The 16,795-nt window shown below is 41.2% G+C and overlaps 1 protein-coding gene across 1 annotated transcript in view; it reads right to left on the bottom strand.

The window, feature by feature from the left end:
• glra4a (glycine receptor, alpha 4a) overlaps nt 1–16,795 on the bottom strand; it is a 45,629-nt gene that overhangs the window by 16,832 nt on the left and 12,002 nt on the right. The window contains exon 2 of the mRNA XM_041944094.1: nt 639–769. Within this exon, the coding sequence (XP_041800028.1) occupies nt 639–769 (131 nt within the window). The remainder of the gene's footprint in view (nt 1–638; nt 770–16,795) is intronic.

Genomic DNA, 16,795 nt, shown 5'->3' with positions numbered 1-16,795 from the left:
AGAATATAAACGATTTATTATTATTATTATTATTATTCTAGTGTATAAGTGGCTCAAAACACCACAATCTTTTTCTAAATGAATCCGAAAACCATGCTTTTGTTGCCTGAAATCTGATTTTCAAACTATGAGGCAAATATTTTGCGTGGTGTGAAATGGACAGGGACATGCTAGCATTCAACAAACAACAGGAAGTTAGTTTTCAGTAAACTGGCTCATTGATTTTGCCTGCTTATCAACATGGTCACCAGCTAGAGCAGCGGCAGCAGGAGCTGTGCCACACAGCTCATGGTGGCAATTATGTTACTTTAAATATAAACAAATAGGCATGCCGTTGATAATTATGGTTTCAGTCTGACTTACGCTTTTCGAGGATATCATTATCTTTGATATCATCATGCATGGATATCTGTAAATGCACCTGGAGACCCTTATAACTCCAGAACTTGCCTGAGAATCATTTACGTCCAGCTGCGATCATACCAGAGCACAAGATACAGCACAAACACATGACAGTGGTCAGCTGTTTAGCTTTCACAGCACAGATCCACCATCTTTGTTTTGTTCTCTCGTGCTTGTGCTTTCTGCTGGATTTTCTTGAGGGCTACTGTGATGGTCTGCCTTGGCATACACTGTACCTTTGAAGTTGGGTCTGATGCGGGCATCATATCCTGACGTCTTCCCCATGAGCTTGTCCAGGAAGTCAGAAGGTGACAGCTGTGGTCCTGCCCTGCCGGGGGGCTTTATCTCCTCCTTACAGGAGCTCAGTCTGACATTACCCAGGGAGGGAAAGAGGGAGGGAGGGAGGGAGAGTGGGAACAAATACAAAGAGAAAGAAAAGGAGAGAAGATTTGGGAAACAGCAGAGACGGAGTGTGTGTGTTTGTGTGTGTGTGTGAGAGAGAGAGAGGTAGCAGTGGGGGTGGTGGGGAAAAAAAAATGAGAATCCAACAGAATGAAAAGCCAACAGCTAACACCAAGTCAGTCATCAGCAAAAAATACCCAGCGGTGGATGGGGAAATGAGGGTGAAAAATGATGACTGAATGGCTTGCCTCAGCTGGGAACTAAAAGCTTATCAATTTCACATCATGTCTGAGACTTATTGTGGTTGTTAGGATCTAACTACAGAGACGCAAAACAGACTCAGAGGTAAACTCGTCGCTCTCCTGCGCTTCCCGCTGCTCGTGGCTTTGCAGGTGTAAGGCCCGACAGATTGACGGCTCAATTGTAATGCTGTGAATGTCACACCGGGGAGAGGAAGGAGTTGATACAAGCTCCAGTGAGGCTCCGGCAGCCACTGACAGGAATAACCAACAGGCCTGTGTGAAAGCAAAGAGAGGAGTGGAGACGGAGAAGAGCAACGAAAGATAGCAGGAAAGAAGGAAAACGTGCTTTGCGCCAGGAGAGCCTGGTTCATAATGGATTTGATTTCTTGCCGGTCCCTGCTGTAGCACAGCTGATTGCACCCCATGCTTTGGATACAGTTGTTAACAGTTCGCGATCTGTCATGATCTGAAACTCTGGAGTACAGACGACGGGTTCGATCCCCTCCGAGGCACAGCTTTGCTGATGCCCTGTGTTCTCATCACTGATCCGCCAATCTGACAGCCTCTTAGCTGCATTTAGAGTTACATAAACCGCGTCGTCAGGAGTGACAGGATCGAGGACTTTGTGGAGGATATTTTTGGGATTCAAGAGCAAAGCTGAGCAGATCCTGAGAGATCTTCCATTTGTAATAGTACCAGAAACAATTAGCAATTGTTTGGAAATTAAACTATTGTGATCATTTTGAGTCATTCGCTGTGTTATAATATGAAACAATGGTTGGTGCTATTGCATGTTACAGTAAAACATGCTGGATCTCAGGGCCCAACAGCTAATCACACAATATTGATGCCGGTTGAAAGAGCAATTAACATAATCAGTGGTTCTTCTCACATGATCTGAGCCAAGTCCTCCACTACCCTGTACTATTACTCAGGCTGAGTATTCCTCTCCAGAATATACACGCAACAATACTGTTTGGAGGGTTTACTCAAAAGATCATGTTGACCTTGTCTGGTCTCGCATAGATTGCTAACTGACACACCTACATTTGAAGTGTCCTTGCTCACTCATGATTTGTCAATGCTTCCCAGGCTTCAGATGGAAACCAGCACATTGTCAATACCTCAGTGCTCTGAATTGACAGTGTCTGTCCTTCAATGTCTGCATCTGAATGGATGCAGCCATCTGTATAAAAATCAATCAAGGAATAACTAAGTGTAAAGTGTTGCATTGGCAAGGCTGCAGGTTGCGTCAAGACCACCTCTAATTTTGTTTGAGTGGCTCAATCAATGGCTTTTCTTTTCTTTTTTTTTTTTTTTTTTTTACATCATTAGTGCCACTTAAAAGCATATTATGGTGACAAAAAATATTATATATGATTGTTTTCTGATCTGCCACTGTTGTTGTTGGGGTTTGTTTAGGTTTAGTCACAAAAACTGCTTGTTGTTGGTGGTCATGGTAAAAAGAAAGACTACTTGGTTCGGATGAGGAAAGGATAAGGTCTTGAAGGGGGAAATTAGCTATAGAAACCAAAACTGTTTTTTTTGTACCAGGCTGTAAACACATTTATTTCTGCTGTAAAGTTGTAAAAGGCCTTTTAATATGGGGATCTATGGGGATTTCTTTGGAGCCTGCCTCAAGTGGCCATTCAAGGAACTGCACTTTTTGGCACCTCCACGCTGGCCGAGACATAAATGAGCTTCTTCTGTGATCATTTTATTGTGTTAACAACACCACCCAATAAATAGTAGCTTTCTCATGCTAATGTGCTGCTAATACATGTTCCAAGTCATCACTGTTGGTCAAACTGTATTTTACTCCTTTCATTCTTACTCATGTATAGTTGTAAAAACTGCCGATTGGAATCAGTTCCGTTCAGTCACTGACGATGTAGTTTGTTCACTTTTTCACTGTTCACTGGCATTTTGGCACATAGTGGAGTAAGTGAAGACATTACCGTTTCTACCACATGGTGTTCAGTGCTGATTCCGGCTGGCTTCATTGCAGCCATGAGTTCAGTTTGGAAATTCACTATAAAAGATTCAGTAGCGAAGATTTGTTCATACAAGTAGTGAACAACTCTACTCTTTTAGACTCTATATATTTACTTTGTGAATGACTGGTTGGTGGTGGACTGGTGGACTGATTCATTTTACAGTACCTTTGGTCTAACTCTTTAGTATCTCATCTTTTTCATTATCATTGAATATTTTGTGTTTTGTCCAATACTGTCTTTACAGATTCAACCCTTGTTGGAAGCATTTTTAACCTGCTGCTTAGCCGTGTGTGCACACATAGTGAAGGCCGAAGAATTCATCATGGTAAAGTACCAAATTTCATTACTAACCATCCAATAGTTTCCATCCCTGGAGCCATGCCACTGGTACTGTATGGCTAAAACTAATACAAGCACCCAGCACCTTTGTTGATTCTCCCAGTGGAGCTGTGCACATATCTCAGTCTTTCTTACATTATAAAGCTCAGCTCTCACTGGTCCCCTGACTCCACTCCACTGCTCCTGGCTAAAGTCCACTCTGGAGTGTTGCTGATTTTACAGCATACTGGTCCTGCTTTCATCCTTCTCTCACTCTCTCTGGTCAGACTTGGGTTGTGCTTGTTTTATGGATCTAAACAGAACAATAAAATATCCCGTTAGTTCTCAAGTGTGACTTTCTCTGACAGGTGGCCACAAGCTTTCAGAGACAAATGTGACAATAAACTGTGGTTTTCAAGTAATACTGATGGAAGAGGAATGGGTCTCTAACACAACTGAATGATCTGGCAGAGCCTTGTGAATGCATTTTGACACAGCTGGCTGATCATACAGGAGTTCACTACAGTGAAAGTCCTCGGTCTTACCAACACATATCAAGCATAGTCCATAAGATGAGGTTCATTTCTTACTCCTACACTGTCGATTCAGGTGTACTTGAAGTCAAAGCCATTAATCAGCACACAGACTTCCACAGCAAATTCTGGTGAAGTGCAGCCTGGATCTATGGAGCTGGATCTAACAGCGATGAACTAACAGCATGATATTCCTCAACTGTAGGAAGGCCTGTTATATCGCTTCTTGATACTGATCAAGCACAATGGTCTGATTATAGTATGCATTTTCAGTATGTGACTGGATATGAAATATGAATTATTCTTTATATCTGCAGCATTTCTTTTTTTGTGGTTCTGGGTGGATTAATGATGCTCAAGTTTGCATTAATCTCCATAAATAGCATTTATATCAGAAATGCAAAAGCTTTTATCTTTAAATTCTTTATTTAGGAGCACTTGTGTAATACTTGCGCAAGCTTTTTGAGCATGACTTCGTAATTCTTTGCCGATAAGAATTTTAATCGCACACAAATTCAGAAATGACAGGCATTATTTATCTGATCTTGCAGTATGCATAGGAGAGGTTTCTATTTTTCAAAATTTCAGCATTTCTTATTATAGGAAGGCTAATAATGACGGCAAACAGATTTTAAAGACTAAAGACTTTTTCGTCTTGCATAATGTTATTCAGAGAGTAATCACAGTTAAAGTGAACTCTTTGTGGTGAGGTCTGCAGCTGAACTCCTCACCCTGACCTGTGGGACGAGCGGTGGATCTCTGCCTTCCCTCTGGGCCTACATCACCTCTGCATCAACCTTCATGCATTTCGAATCGGACTCCTTATTGTGTGTGGTGTGTTCAGTGCTTTAATATTGGCTATATTATATCTAAGTTTCTGGCATCAGAAAATTTAAATGCAGTGTAGTAAGTAAACAAAATTGGAGGCCCATCAAAAACTGATGTCTTAAATGACAAACAATTTGCTCTTTTTATGCAATATAATGCGATTGTATCTTTATGTTAGGTCTTTTGAGGTTAATGTACTGTACAACAGTCACTCTAAAAATATACCTACAGTTTCTAGTGACTATAAAAGTATAAGTGTATCTGCAAGTGGCTCCTCAGAAGCCTTCAAAGCTAAATGATGTGGTTCTTTGTCTGAATGATTCAATTATTAAGATGCTCTTTGCTGACATTTAATGAGCCTGACCTTTTGCTTCCCTCTACATCCATTTCATTCGAGCATCCATGCCAGACTGCTGTCGAGAATACGTAACAACTCTGTCCTTCCTTCCATTGTAGAGCAAGTTCTGGCTGTCACTGTCATGTTAGTCAGTGACTTTATTTGGCTTTGAAAGCAAAGCTGAATCAAAACTGAAAGGCACTTGTATACACACACTTTCAAGCGCTTGGAAAAACAGAGGTGGTTATAAAAGTGGACTTCAAACAGCTGCTTGGAAATGATTTAGTCTTTACATACTTTTTATTCATCTCTCTGAAGTGAAGCCTAGATAGACATTGAAAGCAAGGTTTTAATCCTCGCATCCTTCCAGATACAGACCTGCAAAGTGATCACACAGACAGACAGTACTTCTTTTCTGGATGTATGGCACTTATTCATATTCCTGTGCTCGCATAAACTCGCTCAGCTGCAGGCTACAGCCATGAGAGGGACACACTTTGATTGCAAACAGCAGATCAAACCACTGTATGTCAAGGGTGCTGGAAGTAGGGGGTCCAAGTGGAGATTTCCTGCAGAATTTACGCCCCCGTCCCACATTCCTTATAAGACACGAATCACTGTGTTGCCGCAAATGCCCTTATTTTGCAACACTTCGGGTAAAAAGACGTTTCAATCACTCTAAGACATGAGGGAAAACAAAGCAGGTAAACATAAGTAAGGAAGATGATTTACACTTTGATCCAATCAGAGGGCATTTGTCACACCAATTAAAAAGATATACTGTTTTGCAACCAATAAAATTGGAGATGGGAAACCAAAGTAAACATTGGAGGGTCAGCTATGGGGGGCTTTTGGTATGTTACAACGTTACACAAAATTAGTCCTTCCTGGTGGGGGAGAGCGAGAATGCATAAGCTGAGCGCCCTGTTGTCGGCTTGACTGTGAAATGGTAGAGTAACTGACTATCTACTCTAACACACACACACACACACACACACACACACCATTTCTGAAATGAATCCACCGCCCTTGCTGTATGTGCAGCTCATCTGAAAGGCTGCTTGGTATTTGATTACCGTTCCACCCCACCAGGTCTCAAGCAAAAATTCCAGTCAGCCATTAATTTTAATCAAAGTATGTCTACACATGACTAACAGCTCAGAAAAATAAAAGCATGTAGTCATGATTGCATGGGTATATGTTGACCATGGTGGCTTTGTTTTCCAGTTTTCTTGTCCATAATAATCAACAGTGTATACTGTCATTATAATATAACTATAATACGTTCTATTGCAGTAGTTGCTAATCCAAAATCCCTATATAAAGAGTCCTAATCAGGGTGGGTGTGGACACACTATACATGCGTTCAGCCTAGAGGTAAGATCTTAAACCCAAGCCCAAGCCCAAGCCCGACCCGACCTGAATTTCGGGCCGGGTCGGGCCTAAAATATCAATCATTACGTTCGGGTCGGGTCGGGTTGGGCTTCTCTCTCGCTGACTTTTTTTTTTTTTTAAATAAATATATGTTTATAAAATGTATACTAAAACGATACTAAACTACGGAATACTTGTTATAAAATAAATAATTTGGATAAAACAGAGAAGGCTAAACAGGAGCCGCAGAGCCAGAGCATGCTCTGCGCACGTGAACGTCGTCCTCTTAAAATTCTTTCCCTCCGCAAGTCCGCATCTGACCTGCTGGTATCCCCGATACGGAGCAGCAAGAAGTGAAGGATAAACTAAAGACAGGGGAACTGAAAAGGCAAACACCCACCGGTAAGAGTGAGGTGTGGAAAAGCTTCAAATTGATTGTTGAAAATGCTACAGAAACTTGCGCTGATAAAACTTGCATCTCTGTCTATTATCCATCCGTCATTGTTCTTCTCTGTCTCTCTGCCTCTCTCTCTCTTAAAGTGCCGCGCTAAATTCTTAAGGACGTTCTGCTGGTGTGGTTATGGCCCAATTTTCAACCCGTCAAAATGACGGACGGCCTTAAATTTTTCCCGTCAACTCTTAAAAAAATCTGTCAATGATGGAAAATTGTCGGTTAATGTAACCTCTGCAGACACAGAAATATAAAAGATGTAAATGTTTATACAGGCTTGTTTAACTTAGATTTCGTTACAAAAGACAGACTTTAATTTGTTATCATCACCCCTCCTCCTCCCGAGTCCTCACAAATAAAATATGAAATTTCGGGTTTGCTTCGGGTTCGGGCCTGCAAATCACGTTAATTGGTCGGGCTCGGGCTGGGTCGGGCTTGAATGCTCGCGGGCCTGGGTCGGGTCGGGCTGGATTTTTTGGGCCCGATCTTACCTCTAGTTCAGCCCGACCCTATCAGGAGCATTTGTTTTTTCATTTAATGCGAATGTTTTTAAAATTCTCACTTTCTACAATATCTGTGCATGGCAACTTCAGTGTGGTGAAAGTTAGGGAAAGATTATGGTTATGACAAATAAGCCATAGCAAGGGTAAGCTTAAAGGAGACGTTGAACAACAGCATCAGTCATTCCAAAAGTGGCTAATAAACAAGTTTATGTTCAAGTGTCAAAGTCCACTAATGGCTGTTCCCACAATCATTCCCGAACCTTAATCAATTGTTTATTCCCAAACCTTAACAACGTCATCATTTTAATGCAAATTATGATGTTTCCCTAACCCTAACTAAGAACTTATTTTAACCCAAACCATGGTCTTTCCCAAACCTAACCAAGCTGTGTTTGAGCCTAAACCTAACCAAACCCAAAGCGGTTTGTCAGATTATAAAACAGATTTATTTTTCCAACATTCATTTTCACATGTTTTGCGAGGCATGATGGGAACATTAGATCAGAAAATGCTGCTGCATGTCATTCTAGTGAGGATGCACAAACAGCCTAGTGCGCTGTTTGGTTTGGAGGACTTGTTGTGACCTCCACACTCTTACTTTCCTGAAGGACGGACTACTTCCTGCATTGGCATTGACTGTTGGATTTGAACGTGAGGAGCAGCTTGTGTTTGAGGTGGATGCTGAGTTCCAGTTATGATATAAAGTCACAAAGCGAGTAAACAGATTCTGTAAGCCAATTTTAGCTGCTGACCATTCGAAAGCCTCCATGAAGGTAGGAAAAGTATAAAATCCTGTAAATAATATCTGATGCTGAATTTCTGTGACAAGACAGCTCAGGCAAGGAATAAGAGGCAGGGTACTAGAGAAACAGTACCCGTTTCCAGTGTACTGCATCATTTAGTTACAAAGAATATATAACTGTACACAGTGAGAAAAAGAAGCTGGAGCTGTCACTCTGTATACAGCGTATATGGCTCAAATGTATGAGGACATAAATGGACTAGGGAGGGGGGCACCGGGAGGCAAGGTCCACAAGAGGCTAACATTTCTTTCCCTGCGTCCTTTTTTCTCACAGCATAAAGCCTCAGTATGTACTACAAATATGGACAGACATAAATGCTGAATGCTTGCCTGCAGATGAACGCAGTATGAAGAGTATATTCAATCCACAAGACTGGTTGACTGGTTTTCACTTAGAAGCAGCAAGAAGCATTTTTGTCGGTAAGTTATCGTCTTATTCTCTGTTGTTAAAACCTCGTTGAGCCTTAGATTTGGAAGTAACTGATCAAAACGAACCCTGATTAGATGGGATGGGGTTCTGCCCGTGGAGCGCCGACATATTCTGTTAATTGCTTTTTCATTAAGAAACTGGTGATCGGAAAAGCACATCACATCGCAATATGGCTGTTCCCTGGTTTCCTACAAGCAAGCGCTGGGGGACATCAGGGCCATTAGACATCCATGCATGAACCTGCTAACTTTTTAGTGCCATTAGCATAATGGGAAACGGAACAAAACTGCTCTCTCCGCCTGTTGAAACACATTGCTCTAATTTCCTACATGTCAAATTGCCCTTGACGTCCACTTGAGCCTTAGCTATTGTGCTCCTAGAAGTGCTCTCACTTTGAGGATGAATGCGGGGCTCTTAGACAATCGACACAACTTTCTATAAGGTCCGACAAACCACATGATTGACTCATCCCAGTGACAGGCCTGTGATCAAAATACATCCAATGCCTTATAGTAATACAATGACATGTCATTTTTTGGTCTTTAATGACCTGTGTAGCTCTCATCTTCACACTACTGTATATGATGGCCCATGGCTACCGCTGTCCCCTTTTGATCAATAGGCTCATTGGGGAATGGGATTTGGAGCACACTGCAATTTACCCTTGCACATTTATCTTCAACGACACGGCCACTGCCACTCCTTCACAGTGACACCTCCAGGTATGGAAACATAGATATAGACAGAGCTTCCTGCAGTAGAAACCTTCTCTCGGAGCCTGGATCACATTGACTAGTGAACCACATATGGATTTCTTAATGAAAAGTGGAAACATGGATCACAACAAAGATACTAGAACAGCCCATCGAGGCCAAAATGGATGCGGTGAGAATGAAAAATTTTGTGCAGATTAAGCATTCAGTACTGAGGTCTTGTTTCCATGGCAGATTACCTACAGGGCATACATGTATATTTAAGTCTACAGTAAAATATAAGATGGATGTATTTGAAATTACTCCTGAATTTTTCAAACAGTTCATTTTTGCATATAAATTCCATCTGTTAAGCAACATCTGTCATTATGCAGGAAGAGGTTGAGAAGCAGCTCTCAATATACTGTCTGCAGTTAAAAAAAAAAACCCAGTGGGCTACAGTCTGTTTAGCTGCTTTTGTTAAGGATAAGTATGCTGACATTTTATATTTTTGCCTTTGTCAATAAATCAGAGGAAAAGATCAAAACCAACAATGTTTGCTGGTCCGTCTCTCAATACTTTTATTCTTTGTTTAAAATATGTCACAAATATATACTTTACAAAACAAAAAGCTAAAACAGCTGGGCGCTGCAGTTTTTAGCCACTGTTGCTCAATAATAAATAGTACAAAGGGACTATTTCCAGCTGCAGATTCAGTGCACTTGCAAGTATTTATGGCACCAATGCGGCGTATGTGGAATCGATTCAAAATAAATTACAGCACCCATGTTCATTGTAATGAAGGAACATGTCAGCCAGTGCAATAGTGAGGCTCTGTTTGCAATACTTTCTGGACAACAAAGGAATACTATTTCAGGCTTTGGCTGCACATGCAATACTTATCAGTGGGATCAACTCATTGTTGGTTTTTGTCTTTTCATGAGGGCTTAGTTATAATAAGAGGAATGTAGACTCTCCAGACTTGATCTTTTAAAAACAACTCTCTTCTATATGGGCAGGGAAGTTAAAAGAATACGTATACACATAGAAAATATAGTGTATATTGCATTGCTTCAGCAGCCTTATCACTAATATATGTCTGGATAGAAGGGTTGTACTGCTGAAAGATCAGAGGAACAAAGATAGTTGGTGGATTAAACATACTTTAGTGGCGAAGGATTTATTCCCATTAGATATTGTGCTGTTTACTGGGTTTGCTTTAAATTCCATTCCCATCTTTGAACTATTTCTATTCTCCTCAGCGTTATCTTTGATCTTTTGTTTTGTTGTAAAGCATAATTAGTTCAGCCATGAGCCAATTCTTATGGTAGAATCTACTTCTTGTTATATTTAGCCGTCTCAATCGAAACCCCGGGGTTGAGTGATTTAGATTAATCCATGCTAACCTAGAGTAAATCGCAACTCTGTGCCATCGCTCATGCGTACTAATTTGGAATGCAATCTTAATCTTGGGGGAGTGAGGCTTGACATCTCCGGAGAACCATGGAGAAATTATGTTTTTAGGCTGGTGCCACAGTAATGACGAGGGCACAATGAGCTGTGGCTTGATGACATATTTATGTTCATGATGGCCTGTTTCTACACTGAACTCCAACTACCACCTCTGGCTTTTCCCATGCAGCCATAACTAATCTTCAGCACTAATAAATTTTTATCTGTAGACTTAAATTTCATATTTGTGTTAAATATAATATCCTTCCCTTTGTGATTTAATTCTTTTATCTGCTGGGTTTCTGAATACCGAGTGATTAAAACTGAGGAAAACACTCCTACACTGTCTCCAACTCCTAATTGCTACATCTGCTGTCAAAATGTCATGACAGAATGAATTGTTCAGCCCACACACATTATCTAGCAAATATTCTTTTTTGAGCTCATCTCAGAAAATATTATTACAGTTGGAATGTGGGAATATGAGGAAGTGAATTTCAGGTTCAGATAGACATGCAGAAATGTCAGAAATGATCAAGATCAAAGATGAAGATAATTCTGCAATTCAACTGTCTGATTACTTTAGATTAAACTGTATGCGACTGTCAAACAATGGTGACATCAGGATTGCAGTAGTATAGTCTCAGCCTTCAACCTATGTTTGATCTGATATTCTCACTGCCACTGCTGGGTGGTAATGTGATTTTGCGACTTGTAGTTTCATCAGCACTGGACTGGGATGCCATTCAATGTGAATTTAACCTTCAGACATGCTGATGCCGCCCACCATTCAAAAAACTCTACTTCACTCAACTATGAACAACCAAAATAGAGGAAAGGGACACCCTCCTCCTGTCCAAATGTCAACATGTCCTTGGTCAAGACACTGAACCTCGGGTTGTTCCCCAGCCACTGGGGATGCCAGTGCATTCCTAATTACTGGTCCCAAGCCCGGATAAATGGGGAGGGTTGCCAAATCAAATATGCAGCCGGGTTGGGTGGGACCCACCAAGCAGATAATCCACTGTGGCGACCCCCAATGGGGAGCAACTAAAAGAAGAAGATGACAACTTGAACAAGCTACAGAGACTTGAATAATTTAAACAATGCATGGAAACACTCAGGGAAAGTGGCAATCAGAGAAAATATTTGACATGATGTGTGAACCATGACTTGTGCTAACCTTAGAGAGGACCCCCCTTTTGTCTAGTCCTTTGTGCCTGTGAAATGTGCACTGTTATAACGCCACACATGGTATCAAATGTAGATGATTAACTTAAAACCTACAGTCATCGGTGACATTTGAATCATTGGTGACTCAACCACGGCAGCACCCTTCAAACTCATCATTAGTATTAAACTTTGAAGAAAGAACCATATATGAGCTTTTTTTTTTTTTTTTTTACCTCCCACTAGCTCTCCCCAAAGCCAAATCAAACCACAATGCAGTTTAAATGGCAATCAGTGATAAACCTGAGGAACTGCCCCCCCACCCCCCCCAAGGGAGATGAATCTAACATAGATCACGGTCAGACAAATCCATCCTCCAGATGTCTCTCCAAGCCTCTCTGTATTCAGGCCACCTTTTCCAAGTCTAAAATCTGATATCAGCACGGATTGCCTCCTGTCAGTCTTTGCGAAACAGAGCTAGCAGGATTTCTGATAGCGAGAAGGGGCGATACTGACTGCAAAAGATTGCTTTGATGTGTCTGCTGAGGGGCTTGCGATGGACTGCAGCTTTGTACAGCAGTCAGCTCCTCACTACATCAGCTTTGTTTGTTTTGTCATGTTTCTGGGCACAGTAAAGCACGAAAAATAATAGTCCATTTTCCTCTCTTGGGAGAAACGCCAAATGCAGCACATCTAGATTGACGGCATCTATATGTTGTCATACATCATCTCATCATCTGCACTTTCAGCTCTCTCTTTTCTTTAAGGATACATAGCTGACACATGTCTGCATGCCAATTTTTGCTGTCGTTATGAACCGTGCTGTAAACTGAACAGTTGTGTTCACATGCAGGGGGAACAAACACCATGATCAAAGCAGGACGTTTGTCTCTCTCATCTTCTTCGTGTACTGTAGTCAAGGTAATGAAATGCAGTGATTAGAGAAGTAAGATGGGATTTTTCGATGTAGCCTAACTGGGATGGTAATTACGTGACATAACGAAGCACTACAGTGTGTGTGTGTGTGTGTATGCGCGCATTCTCAGCGTATAAAAGAGTCTTTCAGCAGCTATGTGAGCCTTCACATATTGGGCTCTGCACCCCCCACCCCTCCCATTCTTCTTTACTTTGAAAGCCCACTGGGAAATCTCTCCAGCTGGAATCTTACAGAGGGGGACAACAGTCTGTGTACAGTCAACATGTAATTAGAAGCCATAGACTGCTTGACTGTGAAGATTAATGTCTTCTATTTGCTACATGCACCTATATGAATATGGATAGAGGTGTCAGCTCCCATCAGTCACAGTATAAATCACATCTTCTGACTGCATATGCGTGTTTTCCTGTTACCTGCAAGTCATTTACAACCACCATAATATTTTTTCTTCTATAAGCAGTTTATGCAATGGTGTTTTCCCTTCTGTGTATGGTATTAACCCTTAATCTTCCATAGCTCTGACTTTCCTCTGGCTACTCCCTGATGGTTAATAACTGCTAACGGTTGCAGCTTATGAAGGAAATAAGATTTGGTTGGTTTTCTCATTGTGCCCCCTGGGGGACCTCAGTATTTACTGTGTAAAAAGAAAGATGAGAAAGCCAAGGGACAGTTGGTGAGTCAGTGTGTGCTCGGCCCCAGCTATGGTCCACCTGTGCCTTAAACCAAAGTATAAAAGCCACCAGGGTTTAGTTGTCAGTCTGTACAGCGAAGGGGGGTTTCAGAAGTAAAGCAGACAGTCACACAGAAAACGGTTGCCACAAAAACACACAAAGACGGCCACTGCACTCTACATGACCCATATTTTTGGAGATGACAGTGAGGATGGAGGACGTTGTAGGCATAGCCGCTGGCCTGTTTCGCTTGATCAAGCTGCTGGCTGGAACCAACAGCGTCATGACAAAGCCACCATGGAGCTGGGTCTACCAGGGATTTTCTGAATCATACCCACAGAAGAGGCAGCCTAACAATGCTTTGTGAAATGCTACTTTCTCATTTCACTTGTGCAGCTAATGTAGAGTTTCTGCAGAGCTGTAGAGAACTCTGCAGTTTTGGATGCAAATGTCAAGTTATCCATGTTACCAATGTGAAGGTCACTTTATCTTTTATTCAAGGAAATTATTATTGCAACTGTGCATAACTAAAGCCCAAAATAAATTATTTTCTGCTGCTTTTGTAATTTCTGCTAAGCAGACGATAAATGCATTTACCAACTTCAAGTCATTGTCACGTACATTGAGAAAAAATCCTTAACAAGCAGGTATTTGTTATGCACTCTTCTCCGTTTGCTGCTGTGAAAACCCCATGATAGTGTCTGTAATTATCCTGCATCAGGAAAAACGAGCATTCACTGCTAATTGTCAGCTCTAAACTCTGGTCAAACCATTAGATGTTTGACGTAAATGTAAATGTCTAACTCGCTAACACATGCCAACAGCACTTTGATGTTAAAAGGTAGAGATTGCTTTAAAACAGTGCAGCTTTCCCCCCCACTGAGCACCTAAAAACTGCGAGTGAAGTTCTTTAAATATTGAACAGTAAACACCAGTTAACACGTTTTCTCAAATACACAGAACACAGTGTTTTGGAGTTAAACAATTTTGTGGTTTCTTCCTTTATTGCTCTCTATTGGACCAGAGCTCATTTTTGAGTTTTCTGCAATGTACTTTCAAGGAAGGGTTGACCAACACACAGACAGCCAGTTTTAATCATGGGATATGTGGAGGGCATCTGCTTTGTTTCTGCTTCTGTGGCTTTAGCTTTCAAAGCTGAAATCTGACACTTTTTAAGTTTGCTACTAATAATAATTATTAATCACTGTGCAGTTATATAACATTTGTTTCCAAAAACAGGCTAGATGCCAACGCTAGCAAACCCTCAACAATTCACACACATTCAGTTGTCATAATTTTGGTCACAAACAGAGTATTTCATTTATCAGTGTTTACTTACTGTTGAAGTTGTTTCAGGGGAAACACTGCGACCATGCTGCTCCATCTGTTAGCTCACTTTAGCGTGAAGTAGCACTGTAAGTAATGCTCCAGAGCTTCCAGCCACTCGTTACACGGAAATTCACAAAAACGTTGGGCGTTTGAGAGTCGTAGAGGAAAAACTGTCTGTTTTTCCAGCTTTTGACTTAGTTTTCACAGTTTTAATAAAAGGGTGTTTAGTTTTTTAAGTACATATTTTTACATTTCTTTAGATGTGTACAAATCTAATGCATTTTGAGATTAGAAGACACATAGACAAATCTGAGTATGCATTTTCAAATTCTTGTCCACGTTTATCGAGCGTATCGCACACATATTGACAGCATTTCTCCTCCAGAGAGAACTCCTGGATTTTGACACATCATTGCAGGAAACAATGTGGGGGTCTTGTGGGGACATACAGACAAAATGAGGGAGTCTCAGTGGTCAAGCACCAAAGTGAGAGAAAGAATACATTCAGGACTTACACTGTGTCTGTTCAGCCTGATAAAGAGATGTGTCTCCAGCCCTGTTATGGAGGGTTAGGAAGCTCTGAGACTTGTGTGTGTGTTTGTGTGTGTGTATGGCCTGAGATAACCATGAACAAAGTATGGCCACGCATGACTGACCATGCAAAAGCGTGATAGAAATCGCATCTTTTGGACATCAAGCCTGACATCCGAGTTGTGCCCTCCACATGTCCGAACACATTCTCCCTGACTTCAGCGTCTGCAGTTTGTGCCCAATGTCAGTGTGACATGAAAGCTTGACATCATTAAGACCACAGCATTGAAATATTAGCTGGATTACCTTGAAATGACCGTTTCAGCTGTTTACTTGAACAAAGGCTTTAATTGATTTTTACTGCAAACCCAACACGCTGATGACCACTGAAGCCTCTTTTGTTGGTAAGCAGCATTTAGGTTCTATCTCTTTCATATAGCTTCTATGTGGCAGCAGTGATATGTCGATGCTCAACTTCTATCCTGTGCTGCAATCCAAATAAATTGGAATTATCCTGTTTTAGTGTCAACACAGGAGGATACAAAGGCAGGTCAAAAAAAGGGGCCAAAAAACACCAATCTTTTCATTCACCCTTGCACAATATGCACGAGAGTCAATAAGACTGGTTTGGGCCTTAAATACAGACATTTCTAATAAACATTAAATGTTACTGTCGATTAATACGATGATTATCAGCCTGGCCCCACTAACATGATTTCAGCAACTAACGTGAATCTGTCCCTTCAGGGGGAGACAAACGCTTGACAGGCCATTGATTGAATCAAGAGAAGGAGTAAGGAGTTAATTAAAGGCTCAGGATAGGCTCTAATGGACTCGCATACTTTGTGATAAATATGGCTCAGATTACTTTCAGAGTCTGAAACTTGACATTTTGTGCAAAGCCCGCCATACCGGTAATATGTTTACGTCCTTGTTCCATCCACTTAATTAAAAGATGCTCCTAAATAACACACACAACTCTGTTCGCTGTATTCGCAAGAACTCCAAATCTTTATTACGACCTTATCCTGCTTGTCCAAAATAACCCACAAGCTTCCTGTCAGTAATATGTGCTCTTTACACGAATAAGCTCACAGGCTAATTTAGTTCAACAGTGCTATGTTCAACGAGATGCATATTAAAAGGTGTTTGTCCAAAATGAGGTTTACTAATCTCCTTCTCAGTTCAGGAATCCACAAAGACGGTGATTTCCTGCTTCAATGGCAGATAGTGAAATAATAAGACTGCGAGGAGCTGGAACATCTAGAATTTTACACCAGTGCCAATGGTTGAAAACTGCAAACAGCAATTATGCTGAGAAAACATCCTCAGTAGATTTATCGTCAAAGCTGAAAAATCATACTGTCTGTGAAGCTGTGCACCAATGCAACCCT

This window comes from Chelmon rostratus, chromosome 9, assembly GCF_017976325.1.
Source record: "Chelmon rostratus isolate fCheRos1 chromosome 9, fCheRos1.pri, whole genome shotgun sequence".
NCBI lineage: Eukaryota > Metazoa > Chordata > Actinopteri > Chaetodontiformes > Chaetodontidae > Chelmon > Chelmon rostratus.
Note: the sequence above shows the minus strand (reverse complement) of the source record. Positions and strands in the feature narration are given on the sequence as shown.